The following is a 17100-nucleotide window of genomic DNA, read 5'->3' as shown; positions in this document are numbered from 1 at the left end:
CGCAAACTGGGCGACCGCTTTGCAGAACACCTGCGGTCTGTCCACAAGAAAGACCCAAACCTCCCTGTCGCTTGCCATTTTAACACTCCACCCTGTTCTCTTGCCCACATGTCTGTCCTTGGCTTGCTGCATTGTTCCAGTGAAGCCCAACGCAAACTGGAGGAACAGCGCCTCATCTTCCGACTAGGCACTTTACAGCCTTCCGGGCTGAATATTGAATTCAACAACTTTAGATCTTAAACTCCCCCTCCCCCCATCCCCACCCCGTTTCTCCCCCCTCCCTTTTTTTTCAATAATTTATATAGATTCTTCTTTTCCCACCTATTTCCATTATTTTTAAATCTAAAACTAAAACTTTGTTAGTCTTTCCACCCCACCCCCACTAGAGCTGTACCTTGAGTGTCCTGTCTTCCATTCTTAATTAGCACTTTCTTTAGACAATATCACCACCTTCAACACCTCTTTGATCCTTTTGTCTGTGACATCTTTTGATTATCTGCTCCTATCACTGCTTGCTTATCTCCACAATCACCCCACCCTCAACTTCTCTCTCCCCCCCCCACCCCCCCCACCTTAAACCAGCTTATATTTCACCTTTCTCCTAACTATGCTTCAGTTCTGCCGAAGGGTCATGAAGACCCGAAACGTTAACCGATTTCTTCTCCACCAATGCTGCCAGACCTGCTGAGTTTTTCCAGGTAATTCTGTTTTTGTAACCTGTCATCTTTACCTGGTCTGGGCTCCAGACCCACTTCAATGTGGTTGACTCTTAAATGCCCTCTGAAATGGCCTAGCAAGCCACTCAGTTGTAACAAACCACTACCGGATGGACCACCCGGCATCGACCTAGGCATCAACAACAGCAATTACAGCCCTGTCGACCCTGCAAAGTCCTCCTTACTAACATCTGGGGGCTAGTGCTGAAATTTGGAGAGCTGTTTCACAGACTAGTCAAGTAACAGCCTGACATAGTCATCCTCACGGAATCATACCTTACAGATAATGTCCCAGACACCACCATCACCATCCCTGGGTATGTCCTGTTCTACCAGCAAGACAGGCCCAGCAGAGGTGGCGGTACAGTCGAGAGTTGCCCTGGGAGTCGTCAACATTGACTCCGGACCCCATGAAGTCTCATGGCATCAGGCCAAACATGGGCATGGAAACCTCCTGCTGATTACTATGTACCACCCTTCCTCAGCTGATGAATCAGTGCTCCTCCATGTTGAACACCACTTGGAGGAAGCACTGAGGGTGGCAAGGGCGTGAAATGTACTCTGGGTGGGGGACTTCAATGTCCATCACCAAGAGTGGCTCGGTAGCACCACTACTGACCGGGCCGGCTGAGTCCTAAATGACATAGCTGCTAGACTGGGCATGGTGAGGGAACCAACAAGAGGGAAAACATACTTGACCACATCCTCACCAACCTGCCTGCCGCAGATGCATCTGTCCATGACAGTATCGGTAGGAGTGACGACCGCACAGTTGTTGTGGAGACGAAGTCCTGCCTTCACATTGAGGATGCCCTCCATCGTGTTGTGTGGCATGGGATAGATTTCGAACAGATCTAGCAACTCAAGACTGGGCATCCATGAGATGCTGTGGGCCATCAGCAGCAGAATTGTACTCGAAACACAATCTGTAACCTCATGGCCCGGCATATCCCCCACTCTACTATTACCATCAAGCCAGGGGATCAACCCTGGCTCAATGAGGAGGGCATGCCAGGAGCAACACGAGGTATACCAAAAATGAGGTGTCAACCCGGAAAAGCTATAACACAGGACTACTTGCGTGCCAAACGGCATTAGCAGCAAGTGATAGACAGAGCTAAGCGATCCTACAATCAACGGATCAGATCGAAGCTCTGCAGTCCTCCCACATCCAGTCGTGAATGGTGGTGGACAATTAAACAGCTCACTGAAGGAGGCTTCACAAATATCCCCATCCTCAATTATGGAAGAGCCCAACACATCAGTGCAAAAGATAAGGCTGAAGCATTTTCTACAATCTTTAGCCAGAAGTGCCGATTGGATGATCCATCTTGGTCTCCTCTGGAGGTCCCTAGCATCGCAGATGCCAGTCTTCAGCCAATTTGATTCACTCCACGTGATATCAAGAAATGGCTGAACGCACTGGATACTGCAAAGGCTATGCACCCTGACAACATTCCGACAATAGTAATGAAGACTTGTGCTCCAGAACTTGCCGCACCCCTCGCCAAGCTGTTCCAGTACAGCTACAGCACTGACATCTACCCAGCTATGTGGAAAATTGCCCAGGTATGTCTTGTACACAAAAAGCAGGACAAATCCAATGCAGCCAATTACCGTCCCATCAGTCTACTCACCATCATCAGTAAAGTAATGGAAAAGGGTCATCAACACTGCTATCAAACAACACTTGCTTAGCAATAACCTGCTCACTGACGCCCAGTTTGGGTTCCACCAGGGCCACTCAGCTCCTGACCTCATTACAGCCTTGGTTCAAACATGGACAAAAGAGCTGAACTCCAGAGATGAGGTGAGAGTGACTGCTCTTGACATCAAGGCAACATTTGACAGAGTGCGGCATCAAGGAACCCTATCAAAACTGGAGTCAATGGGAATCAGGGGCAAAACTCTTCGTTGGTTGGAGTAATACCTAGCACAAAGGAAGATGGTTGTGGTCGTTGGAGGTCAGTCATCTCAGCTCCAGGACATCACTGCAGGAGTTCCTCAGGGTAGTGTCCTCGGCCCAACCATCTTCAGCTGCTTCATCAATGACCTTCCTTCCATCATAAGTATAGAAGTGGGGATGTTTGCTGATGATTGCACAATGTTCAGCACCATTTGCGACTCCTCAGATACTGAAGCAGTCCATGTCCAAAAGCAGCAAGACCTGGACAATATCCAGGTTTGGGCTAACAAGTGGCAAATAACATTCACGCCACAAGTGCTAAGGAACGCAAGCTCCAACAACTCATCGACACCAACACCCATCTGGGACCCTCCACCCCTGCCTGTCCCTCTGTCCCCACCCCATCTTCCAATCCTAGCCCCGGCCGTGTATTCACTGTACCCCCTGACCTTCCCCTGTCCGACGCTGAACGTTCAGTGCTCAGCAAAGGGCTTAGTTTCATACCCTTACGCCCTCTTCTCAATGAATTTCGGGCTTGGCACGATGCTGAACTCTTCTTCCGCCGCCTTCGTCTCCGTGCTCACTTCTTTGGGCAGGAGTCTTCTCCCCGTTCAACGGATCCTTTTACCCACCTCCAATATTCTCCCTCCACCTGGACCCCTCCCTCTGGATTCTTACCTTCTCTTGATCTTTTCATTGAGAACTGTCGGCGTGACATTAGTCGTCTCAATTTCTCTGATCCTCTCACCCATTCTAATCTGTCTCTCTCTGAACTTACTGCACTCCGTTCCCTCAGGTCCAACCCTAGCATTGTCATCAAACCCGCTGACAAGGGTGGTGCTGTTGTTGTCTGGCGCACTGACCTCTACCTCGCGGAGGCTGAGTGTCAACTCGCAGACACTTCCTCCTACCTCTCCCTGGACCATGACCCCACCACTGAACATCAAGCCATTGTTTCCAGGACTGTCACTGACCTCATCTCCTCTGGAGATCTTCCTCCCACAGCCTCCAACCTGATAGTCGCCCAACCTCGGACGGCCCGCTTCTACCTCCTACCCAAAATCCACAAACAGGACTATCCCGGCAGACCGATCGTGTCAGCCTGTTCCTGCCCCACGGAACTCATTTCTCGTTATCTTGACTCCCTTCTCTCTCCCCTTGTCCAGTCCCTTCCCACCTACATCCGTGATTCCTCTGACACCTTACGTCACATCAACAATTTCCAGTTCCCTGGCCCCAACCGCTTCCTCTTCACCATGGACGCCCAATCCCTCTACACCTCCATCCCCCACCAGGATGGTCTGAGGGCCCTTAGCTTCTTCCTTGAACAGAGGCCTGAACAATCCCCATCCACCACTACTCTCCTCCGTCCGGCTGAACTTGTTCTCGCACTGAACAATTTCTCCTTTAACTCCTCTCACTTCCTCCAAATAAATGGTGTGGCTCTGGGTACCCGCATGGGCCCAAGCTATGCCTGTCTCTTTATGGGGTATGTGGAACATTCCTTGTTCCAGTCCTACTCCGGCCCCCTCCCACAACTCTTTCTCCGGTACATCGATGATTACTTCGGTGCTGCTTCATGCTCTCGTCGGGACCTGGAAAAATTTATTAATTTTGCTTCCAATCTCCACCCCTCCATCATTTTCACATGGTCCATCTCTGACACTTCCCTTCCCTTCCTTGACCTCTCTGACTCAATTTCTGGTGATAGACTGTCCACCAATATCCATTACAAGCCTACCGACTCCCACAGCTACCTCGACTACAGCTCCTCACACCCCGCTTCCTGTAAGGACTCCATCCCATTCTCTCAGTTCCTTCGCCTCCGTCGCATCTGTTCTGATGATGCTACCTTCAAAAACAGTTCCTCTGACATGTCCTCCTTCTTCCTTAATCGAGGTTTTCACTCACGGTCGTTGACAGGGCCCTCAACCATGTCCGGCCCATCTCCCGCGCATCCTCCCTCACGCCTCCTCCTCCTTCCCAGAAACATGATCGGGTCCCCCTTGTCCTCACTTATCACCCCACCAGCCTCCGCATTCAAAGGATCATCCTCCGCCATTTCCGCCAACTCCAGCATGATGCCACCACCAAACACATCTTCCCTTCACCCCCACTGGCGGCATTCCGTAGGGATCGTTCCTCCGGGACACCCTGGTCCACTCCTCCATCACCCCTTACTCCTCAACCCCCACCTACGGCACCTCCCCATGCATACGCAAAAGATGCAACACCTGCCCCTTCACTTCCTCTCTCCTCACCGTCCAAGGGCCCAAACACTCCTTTCAAGTAAAGCAGCATTTCACTTGCATTTCCCCCAACTTAATCTACTGCATTCGTTGCTCCCAATGCGGTCTCCTCTACATTGGAGAGACCAAACGCAAACTGGGCGACCGCTTTGCAGAACACCTGCGGTCTGTCCGCAAGAATGACCCAAATCTCCCTGTCGCTTGCCATTTTAACACTCCACCCTGCTCTCTTGCCCACATGTCTGTCCTTGGCTTGCTGCATTGTTCCAATGAAGCCCAACGCATTCCCCCCTCCCCCCCACCCCCAACTAGAGCTGTACCTTGTGTGTCCTCCTATCCATTCTTAATTAGCACATTCTCTTAGATAATATCACCACCTTCAACACCTCTTTGTTCTTTTGTCTGTGACATCTTTTGATTATCTGCTCCTATCACTGCTTGCTTATCCCTACAACCACCCCACCCTCAACTTCTCTCCCCCCACCCCCCACCTTAAACCAGCTTATATTTCACCCCTCTCCTGTTTCTACTTAGTTCTGCCGAAGGGTCATGACGACTCGAAACGTCAACTTTATTCTTCTCCGCCGATGCTGCCGGACCTGCTGAGTTTTTCCAGGTAATTTTGTTTTTGTTTCACGCCACACGTGTCAGGCAATGACCATCTCCAACAAGAGAGAATCCAATCATCGCCCCTTGATGTTCAATGGCATTACCATCATTGAATCCCCCACTATCAACATCCTGGGTGTTACCATTGACCAGTACTGTGGCTACAAGGTCAGGTCAGAGGCTAGGAAATATGCGATGAGTAACTCACCTCCTGACTCCCCAAAGCCTGTCCACCATCTATAAGGCACAAGTCAGGAGTGTGATGGAATACTTTCCACTTGCCTGGATGAGTGCAGCTCCAACAACACTCAAGAAGCTTGACACCATCCAGGACAAAGCAGCCCACATGATTGCCACCACATCCACAAACATTCACTCCCTCCACCGCCGACACACAGTGGCAGCAGTGTGTACCATCTACAAGATGCACTGCAGGAATTCACCAAGGCTCCTTTGACAGCACGTCCCAAACCCACAAACACTACCATCTAGAAGGACAAGGGGCAGCAGACACATGGGAACACCACCAGCTGGAAGTTCACCTCCAAGTCATTCACCACCCTGTCTGGGAAATATGTCACCGTTCCTTCATTGTCGCTGGGCCAAAATCCTGGAACTCCCTTCCTCACCGCACTGTGGGTGTACCTACAAGAAGGCAGCTCACCACCATCACAACCTCAAGGGCAATTAGGGATGGGGCAATAAATGTCGGCCCAGCCAGCAATGCCCACATCCCGTGGATGAATTTTTTTTTAAAAACGGGGGATGGGACGGGCAACAAAGGCTGGCCTTGGCAGTCATGCCCACCATCCCATGGAAGAAGAGAGACAAAAAAAAGGGGTCATTGGACTCGAAACGCCAACTCTTTTCTTCTCCACCGATGCTGAGTTTTTCCAGGTAATTCTGCTTTTGTTTTGGATTTCCAGCATCCGCAGTAGTTCTTTGTTTTAAAAAAAATAGAGAGTTTGATGAAGATCGACCATGATCTCCATGGGATGGTGGGGAACAAGGGCTGCAGGCAGGGCCTGAGCCAGTCAGTCCTCTCCTCCTGCTCATACAGATGGGCACGTGTTGCCTTTGCCAGGACCAATGATGGCGGCGCCCTCCCTGTGCTCGCCTGCCAGGAGGTCAGAGGTCGGAGTTGGCGGCGTCGGAGCCACGTGTTACGGGTGCAATGATGGCGGGGCTGTACCGCGCTCTGCCGGCGGCCCGGCTGATTATTCACAGGAGCCTAATGAGCGGAGCGGAGGGGAAAGGGGCGGGACGCAGAACACTAACAGGCGGCTGGAGGAGAAGCTACAACACGGCGCCGACTAAAGCGGCTCTGCGCCTCCCCAGCATGGAGTACCAGGTATGGCCGGGGCCCGGAGGGCCGGGGGGCCCGGGGGGGGAGCTGGACACGACCCCGGGGCGGCCTGGGGGGGCCGGAGTCTGGGTCACAAACCCCTGGAGGATGACCAGCGTCCGGGGACTTTTCCCGCGCTTTTCCCCGGTCCTGGTCAGTCAAAGGGGTTCGGCCGCTCGGACACGGGGTTCGGCCGCTCGGACACGGGGTTCGGCCATTCAGGGTCCAGATTATTTCCCCCCCCCCCCCCCACCTCGTGGCCGCCTCAGGGAGGGAGGGAGTGAGTGACCCATCGTGTTGAATGAGTAACTTCACCTCAGCTTCTCCTCCTGCCCTGATCCTCCCTCAGATCCTCAGCTCCCAGCTCTCACTGGGGAGTATCTCAATGTCTGGGTGTCAGGGGGGGGTCCCTTTCCTTGGGTGATCCTGACAGGTGGTCCTGGTACAAGCCTGGGGAGGAGACCCTCCAAAAGGATCCCTGACCAGCTGCCCTCTCAGGTTTAAAATCGTTGCCCCAGCTCCTATAGTATTTTTGCTGCTTTGCTGGTTAAACGTTTCTGGTTTAAAAGTTATTTTCTCCCTGTTTTTCACAGCGTGGATGAAACACTTCACAGACTTGCCCTGGTAGTTTGATCACTTTTACTCTTTTTCGACCCTGGACCAGATAGACCGTGCAAGGTATTGCCAATCCGCTGGGAAGGTGCCAGGTGCGAATAAGAAACAGAGTCGCAGCATTCTTACAGCACAGAAGGAGACCATTTGGCCCATGGTGTCTGCACTGGCTCTTTGTTGGAGCAATTCGCCTAATGCCGCTTCCCCCCTGCCTGTTCTCCGCAGCGCCGCACGTTCTTCCTTTTCAGATAATAATCCAATTCCCTCTGGAACACCTTGATTGAACCTGCCTCCACCACACTCTCAGGCAGTCCATTCCAGATCCTGCCCACTCCCCGTGTGCACAATCAGATTCCTGAAAGTTGCTGCACGCTTGGTAGGAAGGTGAAATTAGCGCCAATATTCCTAACCTCCCTTCTACAGCGCTGGATTAGTATTTTGTTAGACTGTTAGGGGTGCCATTTGTGATTTCTATTTGCAGTAACAGTTCTCGTAACAAAAATAAATTGCATATGTGGAGCACCTTTTGGGGCAGAGAAATGTAACACGCTGTAAGGAAAAATGGATGTCAAGCCGAAGAAGGAAAGATCAGGAGGGGGTAATGAAAAGCTTGGTCAAAAAGGCTGATTTTGAGAAGGGAAGGGTGGTGGGATTGAATATGCTGGGGCTCTTTTCCCTAGAAAAGTGAAGACTGACGGGTGACCTGACCGAGTACTTCCAAGATTATAAAAAGACAGAGTTAGGGAATGTGTTTCTGCTTGTGGGGGAGACTAAAACCACAGGACGATAGTCACTAATAAATGAAATAGCAAACTTAGGGAAAACTTAACTCGGGGTGGGGGGGTGAGAATATGGATCTCGCTATCACAGACTTGTTTGAGGCAAATAGCATAGATACTTTTAAGGGGAAGCTAGATAAACATATGAAGGAGAAAGGAGTGGAAGAAACTATTAGGGTGAAATGAGGGAGGGTAGGAGGTTGATGTGGAAGGTTGGGCAGAATGGCCTATTTCTGTGCTGTAAATTCTGTAATTCAGTGAGCACTCACTGGTGTTTACTGTCCAAGAGAAGTGGAGCATTTACATTTCCAGCTGGATGTTGGCAAAGGTTTGGAAACAGGTTCAACCGGACGCACATAACTGAAGTTAATGATAGAATGAATACAGTTCGAGGATCACCCATTAAGCTGCATTGGCTCAGCATCAAGTGTCAGGTGGTGATGAACTTGATTTGGGTTTATCTGAATTTGGAAACATTTGTTTATATTTACAGCCACCAGGGTACTAATGGACTTTGTTCCATAATAGTTGGCTGATCTGTGGTCACTTTTCGGTTCGTATGTGAACCTAAATGTCTGATTTGCACACCTTACAGCAGGGATCATCAGATGGCAGCCACGAGTGGGATACTTCCCGAATTTTTCACAGTTCCAACCCAGCCAGTTACGACCCCCTTTCCTAGATTAACATGGTTCATTTAGCACAGACTGTCAGTCAGAATTGCGACCTGCCTGATCCGTATGTGCCAGCATCAAAGCTCTTGGGGAGCATAAACTCCTTGTATAAAAATGATGGTCCCGATTCTGAAGTCTCTCTATGTTCCATGGTTGGAGGATCAGGCAGGTGGACCTTCCTCTTGGCTCAGGCACTGCCAACAAGTGACTAGACCGCATTGCTGGCTGACTCCCTTTCCACACTTTTTTAAACAAGCCATCTAACACCACCACCACTGCAAGTTCCCTTCCAAGCCACACACCATCCTGACTTGGAACTATATCGCTGTTCCCTCACTGTCTCTGGAACAAAATCCTGAAGCTGCCTTCCTAACAGCACTATGGGTGTCCCTACAGTTCAAGAGGGAAGCTCACCACCACCACCCCATGGGCAAGAAGGGATGGCCAATAAATGCTGGCCTTGCCAATGACACCCATGCCCCAGGAACAAATAGTTAAAAAAAAACTCCTACCCCACTCCATTATATGTCATGGTTTATAAATAATTCCCCCAGTGTTTCAGTAATTGTGCCACAGAGGTTCATCAATCAGGTTTGATGCATGGTCTGCACTGAAATAGTTGATTTGAGCTGTATTGGCAGTTGTGGGTCGTAGTTTAAGGCAAGAACCTGAGCTAGGAGGGTGTAGAAATCACTTGGCTGGCTCAGCCTCTGATTGCTATCCAGTGATCCCTGCTGTAAAGTGTGTGTATGATGACCCACATGGTTCAATGGCCTGCCAGGGCTCAACGGTCTACAGTGGGAATTTGAATGAGACATCAGAGGGCGGCTGGGATCCATGGAATAGTACCCAGCGAGAGTCAGCACCCTTCAGCATAGGACAGGAATTGAACCTGGGATTGCCTTGGTTATGTGGCTCCTCTTCACACCAGATTAATTCACCTAAAAAAAAAAATTGGATTATGGAGAGTAGTAACCGGGAAAGATTAATCTACTCCCTCATCATTAACCCAGTAACTGGGGTAACACACTAGAGGTAGTACTGCACAAAGGGTGTTGTAGATGAACACTTTATACCTCGTGTGCTTTAGGCTGGAACCTAATTGAGAAGGTTGGATGGTTATGGATATCCAGGAATGTATTACAGACTGAAAGCTAATCTTAGGGTTCGTATTACGTTATCATGAGAACTGATCTCCTCTTTCATATTACATTGCCCCTCCCTGGTGGCTGAATGTGTGCTCATGTGTTGTCACTGGACATATTTTGGGCAAAGTGCACTTAAACCACATTAAAACTTGATTGCCTTTCACAGCTAGTCCCCAACCTGCTGTGTGTTTGCAGCAATGTCTGATTTTTATCACACTTTTAACTTGATGAGACTCATTGATCACTTCAAGTAGCCCCCAGCAATATGACTACCAGAAGCTCCATTGACAGACTAATAAGCAGCCACCATGCTTTAATGCTCAACCACACTTTGGATAAGCAAAATCTGTAACTGTATGGCTGGGACACTATGAAAGTTCCACACTTCTAGAATTTGAGCCTATGTTGTCTAGGACAGTTTGCCCTTGTCCATGTGACTGTTGCTTATCATTTCCTTTTGAATGGAGTGGTGTCAAGTGACCCTTTTTGTTCAGTAATGGGTGGGGAGTGTGGGCGTATAGGGACCCTGCAGTGTGCCCTCTCCAACTTGCCTTTCCAGAGGGCACCCCAGGGCTTGTTGTCTTTCTGTCTTGTAAAATCACCTTTTGTAAGCTTCTAAGCTTAGATGTTGGGCTTAATGACCTCCTGTGCTGTTTGATACCGTTAAGAAGTGGGGAGGATTTTTTAATGTTTAGTTGACCCATGCCTTTGCGTTTGGTTCCAGGATGCAGTACAGGCACTGAACACCCTCCAGACCAATGCCAGCAGCCTGGAACAGATCCGGCGGGAGCAGCAGCTTGGTCGAAACCAGGGCACTCTGGAAGCAATGAAATCTTTTGTGTACCGAGCTGGAATGACGGTAAAAAAATAGAATTTTCATTGGTTGAGTGGGGCGATTCTGGGCAATACACCTCGCCAAACATCCACCGAAATGATTGACTTCCAGTGAAGGTGTCCAGTCAACCCGTCGCCTTCTGGGTGGGATGGGGAGATTTACTGGGTGGATCCACCCCATCCATTCTTGTGTGCTTCCCGATGGCAGTGACCTGAAAGCAAGAGATGTGATGGGTGAAGGACAATAGAATGAAGACGATTGGCACAATCTGGGGCAATAGGGACTCTACAGTTGGCTTCAGTGACAATGGACATCTCAAAGGAAAAATCAACCAAGGTTACACTTGCTGGAAAAGATGGAGATGTGGACATTGGGTGGATTAGTGTTCACTTTTCAGACTTGTACACCAAGGTTGGCCATTTGGTACTATCTCAATGGCGGTGGGACCTGTGGTCAGCACCTTCAGTGCAGGGGAGAGGAAGGGGAAGAAGAATGAAAGGTGGCAAGTGTCCCAATCTAACAGATCCTCGTGAGAAGGTTTCCATGATTGACATGATTTGTGCTGTCTACTTAGAAGCTACATTATTCCAATAACCTGGTTGTTTCTTTTGTTGATGGTAGATTGAGGAGTTGGACCAGCTTGCTATCATCCATGTGACCGGGACAAAGGGCAAGGTCAGTCCTTGACTTAAATCCATGTACTTTCAAAAGGACAGACACAGCTGTAAATATTTCAATATACAATGTGGTTTGTTTTCTTTTACACTGAAACTCTGAGGGTTTTACACTTGCAGTTGATGTGCTGGAGGTCTGGGTTGAGAGTTGTTCCCTCAATTTCCCTCATGTTGTTGTAAGCTTTCCTGATCCTGTGTTCCTGGTTGATGGGGGAGCAGTGCAGGACCCTGAGACTCCCAGATACTGAGTACGGGCATCACTTTTAGCTCTTCGCTCAGGACAGCCAGCTGAGGAGTGAGGTCAGCAAAAGCTTGGAAGTTTACTACAGGGTCGGTGTCTCGGTGGGTGATCCATGATGTGGGGAGGGATGGGCTAGATAGAAAAAGGGAATGCTGAAAAGCCCTTTTACTGCTGTAACAGACCACCTGCTCCCCTTTGAGACAAAGGAAATGGGACAGCATGTTTGAGGATAGAAGTCAGAGGGCAGGATTGTTTTGTGAATTTTTTAGCATCTGTCAGTGATGTGAAGATGTCAGGAACTTGTCAGCAATCATGGCTTTCTGTCCGTTAATTGCTGGAGGCTATTATTCAAATATCACATCATCCATGGCCTCGGATGTCCGCAAAGCACTTCACACCCAACAAATTACTTTTGAAGTGCAGTCACTGTTTTGAAGGCAAACACAGCAGCTAGTTTGTGCACAGCAAGCTCCCACAAACAGTAAGGAGATTGGTATGATGCTTCCTTAATAAAGTGCCATCTGGTTCTGAAGTGTTATTGTTTAAATCTTTAATAAGGACCGTGATGACAAAAATCTGGAATAGGAATTTGTGCTTAGTGTTAAATGGGTTCTTTTGCAGACCAGCATTTCTCTAGAATGTATGTTCCAGAGTGTCTTACTTTGTTTCTCTAATTCTCTTTTTAGCGTCCATCCTTTGAATGGTGACCTGAGTTTTCTTTTGCTTATTTTAGGGCTCAACGTGTGCTTTTTGTGAAAAGATATTACATAATTATGGATTAAAGACTGGCTTCTACAGGTAAGATGAAGAACCTTTCTCTGCATGTCACACAATGATAACCTCTGGGTGGCAGGGAGGGTTCGTGTTGTACCTTTTGAGACTTTTACATTAGATCATTTAATTGTTCAGCATCACCTCCTTTGCCCCACCCCATGCACCACACAGATAAGCAGTTGACCTGAACCTTGTGACAATATACCTGCTATGGGATATATCTCGCAATGCCATGTCATTTCTGCACATTGTGTAGGAATAAACATATGGTTGCTTAAGGCTACAAACTATTGTTAGGTTTATTGAATGGTAAATGTGCAGTTGAACAGATAATGGCACAAACAGTGAATTTACGATAATAACTTAAATTTTTATAGTGCTTTTAATGTAATTAAAAGCATTATTATTCCTCCTTGGAATATTGAAAATAATGAAAATACTTCTCGTACTCCCTTTTATTTTGTAGAATTTAGAAGAATGAGAAATGATCTCGTCGAAACATAAAGTTCTTAAGGGGCTTGACATGGCCGATGCTGGGAGGATGTTTCCCTGGCTGGGGAGTCTGGAACTGTGGGTCATAATCTCAGGGAAAGGGGGCAGCCATTTAAGACTGAGATGAGAAAACTTCTTCACACAAAAACTTATGGATCTTTGAAATTCTGTAGCTCAGCAGGGTGTGGATGTTCTGTCATTGACTGATTTTTGGATACTGAAGGGATCATGTTAGGAGTGTAGCTGAAGTAGATGAGCCATTATCTTATTGATTTGACTCAAAGGGCCAAATGGCATACTCCTCTTATTTTTTATGCTATTACTCAATGCCAAACTGCCTCAATGCTTGGTCCTGATAACTTTGTCTTTCTCTTTGTGCTATTTCACAGTCTCTGGGTAGACTGTGGACTGATTGGTGGAGGTTGGCCCAGATCCCGATGATAGTTCAATTGAATATTTCCAGACTGGGATGAATAAATTTTTATTGGGGAAAGGTATCATGAACAAAATTGGGTAAATGGAGTTGAGGTACAGATCAGCAATGATCTAATTGAATAAAGGAATAGTCTCAAGGGCTGAATAGTGTACTCTACCTCCCATGGTTTTAAACCAATCAAAAACCTCTGGCGATATCTCATAACAAAGAGTAAATGTTTAAGATGGTAAATGGGATGTCAATAAATGGGCTGGTTTGTGCTAGATGGTGTCAAGCTTGAATGTTATTGGAGCTGCACTGATCCAAGCAAGTGAAGAATATTCCATCATTCTCCTGGCTTGTGTCTTGTAGATGGTGGACCGGCTTTGGGGAATCAGGAGATGAGAATTACTTAATTGCTGCAGGACTTACAGTCTCTGACCTGCTCTTGTAGCCATAATATTTATATGGCTGGTCCAGTTAAGTTTCTGCTCTATGGTAACCCCCCCCAGGATGTTGATGATGGGGGATTCTGATACCATTGAATGTCAGGGGGAGGTAGTTCGAACCTCTCTTGTTGGAGTTGTTATTGCCTGATACTTACATGGCATGAATGCTCTTTGCCACTTATCACCCAAACCTGAATCTTGTCCAGACCTTGCGGACAGGGATTGCTTCAATATCAGTGGAGTTGCGAATGGTGCTGAACATTGTGCAATCATCAACAAATGTCCACGCTTCTGAATTTATGATGGAGGGAAAGTTATTGATAAAGCAGCTGAATATGGTTGGGCAAGGGCACTAGCCTGAGGAACCCTTGCAGCAATGCCCTCGGATGCGATGATTGGCTTCCAGCAACCATAACCGTCTTCTTTTGTGCTGTGTATGACTCTAACCAGTGAGGACTTTCTCCCGGTTCACATTGACTTCAATTTTACTAGGGCTGCTTGAAACCACACTCAGTCAAATGCTGCCTTGATGTAAAGGGTAGTCACTCACATCACCTCTTGAATTCAGCATGTTTGGATCAAGCCTGTAATGAGATCTGGAGCTCAGTGGTCCCCTTAGCTGGTTGTTGCTGAGTAAATGCTGCTTGATAGCTTCTGCCACTTTACTCATGATCGAGAGCAGACTGATGGGGAAGTAATTGGCCGGTTGGATTTGTCCTGTGTTTTATGAACAGGACATGACCTGGGCAATTTTCCACTTTGTTGGGTAGATTATAGCTGTGCTAGAACAGCTTGGCTAGCGTTGCAGGTACTTCTGGAGCACAAGTCTTCAGTACAGTCCGGATATTTTTGGGGTCTGTAGCTGTTGTTGTATCCAGTGCGCTTAGCTGTTTCGTGATATCACATGGAGTGAATTGAATTGGCAGAAGATTGGCATCTTTGGTGCAGATCTCAGGAGGGGGCCGAGATGGGTCATCCATTCACTTAGCAGTTCTGGCTGAAGATGAATGCGAATGCTTCAGCCTTGATTTTTTTTCTTTGCACTGATGTGCTGGGCTTCCCCCATCATTGAGGATGGGGTGTTTGTGGAGCCTCTTCCTCTGGTTAGTTGTTTAATTGTCCGCCACCATTCACGATTTGATGCAGCAAGTTTGCAGAGGTTCTGATTTGTTGGCTGTGGAATCACCTTGCTGTGTCTACGGCATGCTGCTTCCGCTGTGTATCACGCATGTGGTCCAGTGTGTGTTTTCACCTCAGTTTTTGGCAGTTTACAGCCATCAGCACTCACATTGAGTTTAACAATTTCAGACCATGAGGCCTGCCCTCTATTTTGTATTTTTTTCCCCTAAGTGCAGGCTGTATTTGTTCTCATGTTTTTGCTTTCAGACAGTGCTGATCTTTATTCTGCTATTGATTCCTACTTTGGACCAATGCTTTGTGTCTTTAATACTAACATTAACATTCCCTTTGCCTCGTGTTCTGTGACATCTTTGACATTGCTTTTCTCTAACCCCCTAACCTTTTGTTATGACCACAGCAGATGTTAACACAGCTAAACACAAATCCCAGAGAGAAACTTGGCTTACAGGCCATACCCTTTTTTTGTATTCTGGAATAGAGAAGACGATGTATTGATCTCAGCAGTAAGAAGTCCAGTGATACTTTTAGGATTTTAAAAATTAAAAGTAAAAGTTTTATTAACAAGAATAAAAGAAAACTTAACCACACACGATTGCAGTTGCACAATTAAGGTTCGTCTTCCAACACATTCCCCAAAAAGACACTCTACTTGGTCAGACCCACAAGTAAACACCTTATAGACAACACTCCCATATAGATGTTTAACTATAAAAATCCAGTAATATTACTCAAGGCAAACTGCTGTAACTTAATAGAGGCATACTACACGACCCCTTAAAGTATCTTTCACTCTGCCATGGAAACCCAAGACTTTAGAACCAGTTTGTGCAGCCCAAGACTTTTCTGGCTTGACTGGATGGCTGATTCAAGCTGTATCCTCTCCCAGCCCAGATCTCCAGCTATAGCTCCAGCTGCTACATGTCAACAACTATAGCTCCCAGCTACAGTAATTCTAAAATACCTTTTTTACCCTGTCATCATTGGTCTCACACCATTTGAAATTCAAATCCTTGCAAATATGAGATCTTCCATGTCTCAATTTTGTCTTTGCTTCTGGGTCAATAAAGTATAATACCCCACTTCTGTTTACCTATGGAACTCCTGCAAAATGCAAACATGTTTCTTGTCATCTTTGACTTCCCTTTGATATTCAACCAAACTCTCAAACTAACAAACTCTCAACTTATCTAAAAATGCAAATGTTAGACCTAACCTATTCATTTGTACCTCAAGCCTAACACCTCTATTCTTTTCATGTTTTAAAGCCCCCAGACAACCTGTCTACTCTTTATCTCTGCCCAGCTTAATTAAATAATTCACTCTGTTAAGGAACATATCTTTTTATTTCTGTTGGACTGTTGTAAAGAACATATCTTTTTATTTTCTGTTGGACTGTGAATTAAAATTACAATGACTGCAGTTTGAAAGACACGTCCACTGGAACAGGATGAGAGATATATAAAATGTTGCAGTCCTGGAGCAGAGTGTACTATGAAAGACAAGTGCCGGAAAGGAGCCCTGGACCAAGGGAGCTGCTAGGCAACAACAACCTGGCTCCTGACCAGGTTTTGTGTGAGGGCAGAGCCAGAGAATAGCTCCTAGTCTGAAAGGAAAAGACCTAAAACCTCTTTCTCCTGTGTGTGGAAGATTCCAGTAATTCCATAATGATAGCTAGCTAGCTTTCTCTTCTCACATCTCTATAACCTGCTGTCTCTCTGAAAACCCCTGTCAAGAGGCAAAGTGGAAAATCACTGTTAGAGACATTGAAAGGCAAGTGCTCAATTAGTGACCTAAATACTGAAAGTGCTGGAAGACCATATCGTGTCATCAACAAGAGCTGAAAGGAATTTGGAAGATATCAATCAAAGTCAACCTATTGAATCCTGTACTCCGGAACTGGTGCTATTGAACTGTTTTATCTCATCCTTAAAATCCATGTTTTTTTGTGTCTTGCGTATGTGTATAGGGATTTAAGAAGGAGTAGAGTTTAGGTTACAGAGTTAAAAATTAGTAGTTCATATTTCTTCCTTTTGCCACCGATT

At 47.1% G+C, this 17100-nt stretch overlaps 1 protein-coding gene across 1 annotated transcript in view; it reads left to right on the top strand.

Moving 5' to 3' along the window:
- The first annotated feature begins 6653 nt into the window (after positions 1–6653).
- The window catches only part of fpgs (folylpolyglutamate synthase), a 41230-nt gene continuing 30783 nt past the window's right edge, over positions 6654–17100 (top strand). The window contains exons 1-4 of the mRNA XM_078550034.1: positions 6654–6831; positions 10763–10897; positions 11495–11548; positions 12522–12586. Coding sequence (XP_078406160.1) covers positions 6655–6831; positions 10763–10897; positions 11495–11548; positions 12522–12586 — 431 coding nt within the window. The 5' untranslated portion in view covers position 6654. The remainder of the gene's footprint in view (positions 6832–10762; positions 10898–11494; positions 11549–12521; positions 12587–17100) is intronic.

This window comes from Cetorhinus maximus, chromosome 10 (genome assembly GCF_964194155.1).
Source record: "Cetorhinus maximus chromosome 10, sCetMax3.hap1.1, whole genome shotgun sequence".
NCBI lineage: Eukaryota > Metazoa > Chordata > Chondrichthyes > Lamniformes > Cetorhinidae > Cetorhinus > Cetorhinus maximus.
Note: the sequence above shows the minus strand (reverse complement) of the source record. Positions and strands in the feature narration are given on the sequence as shown.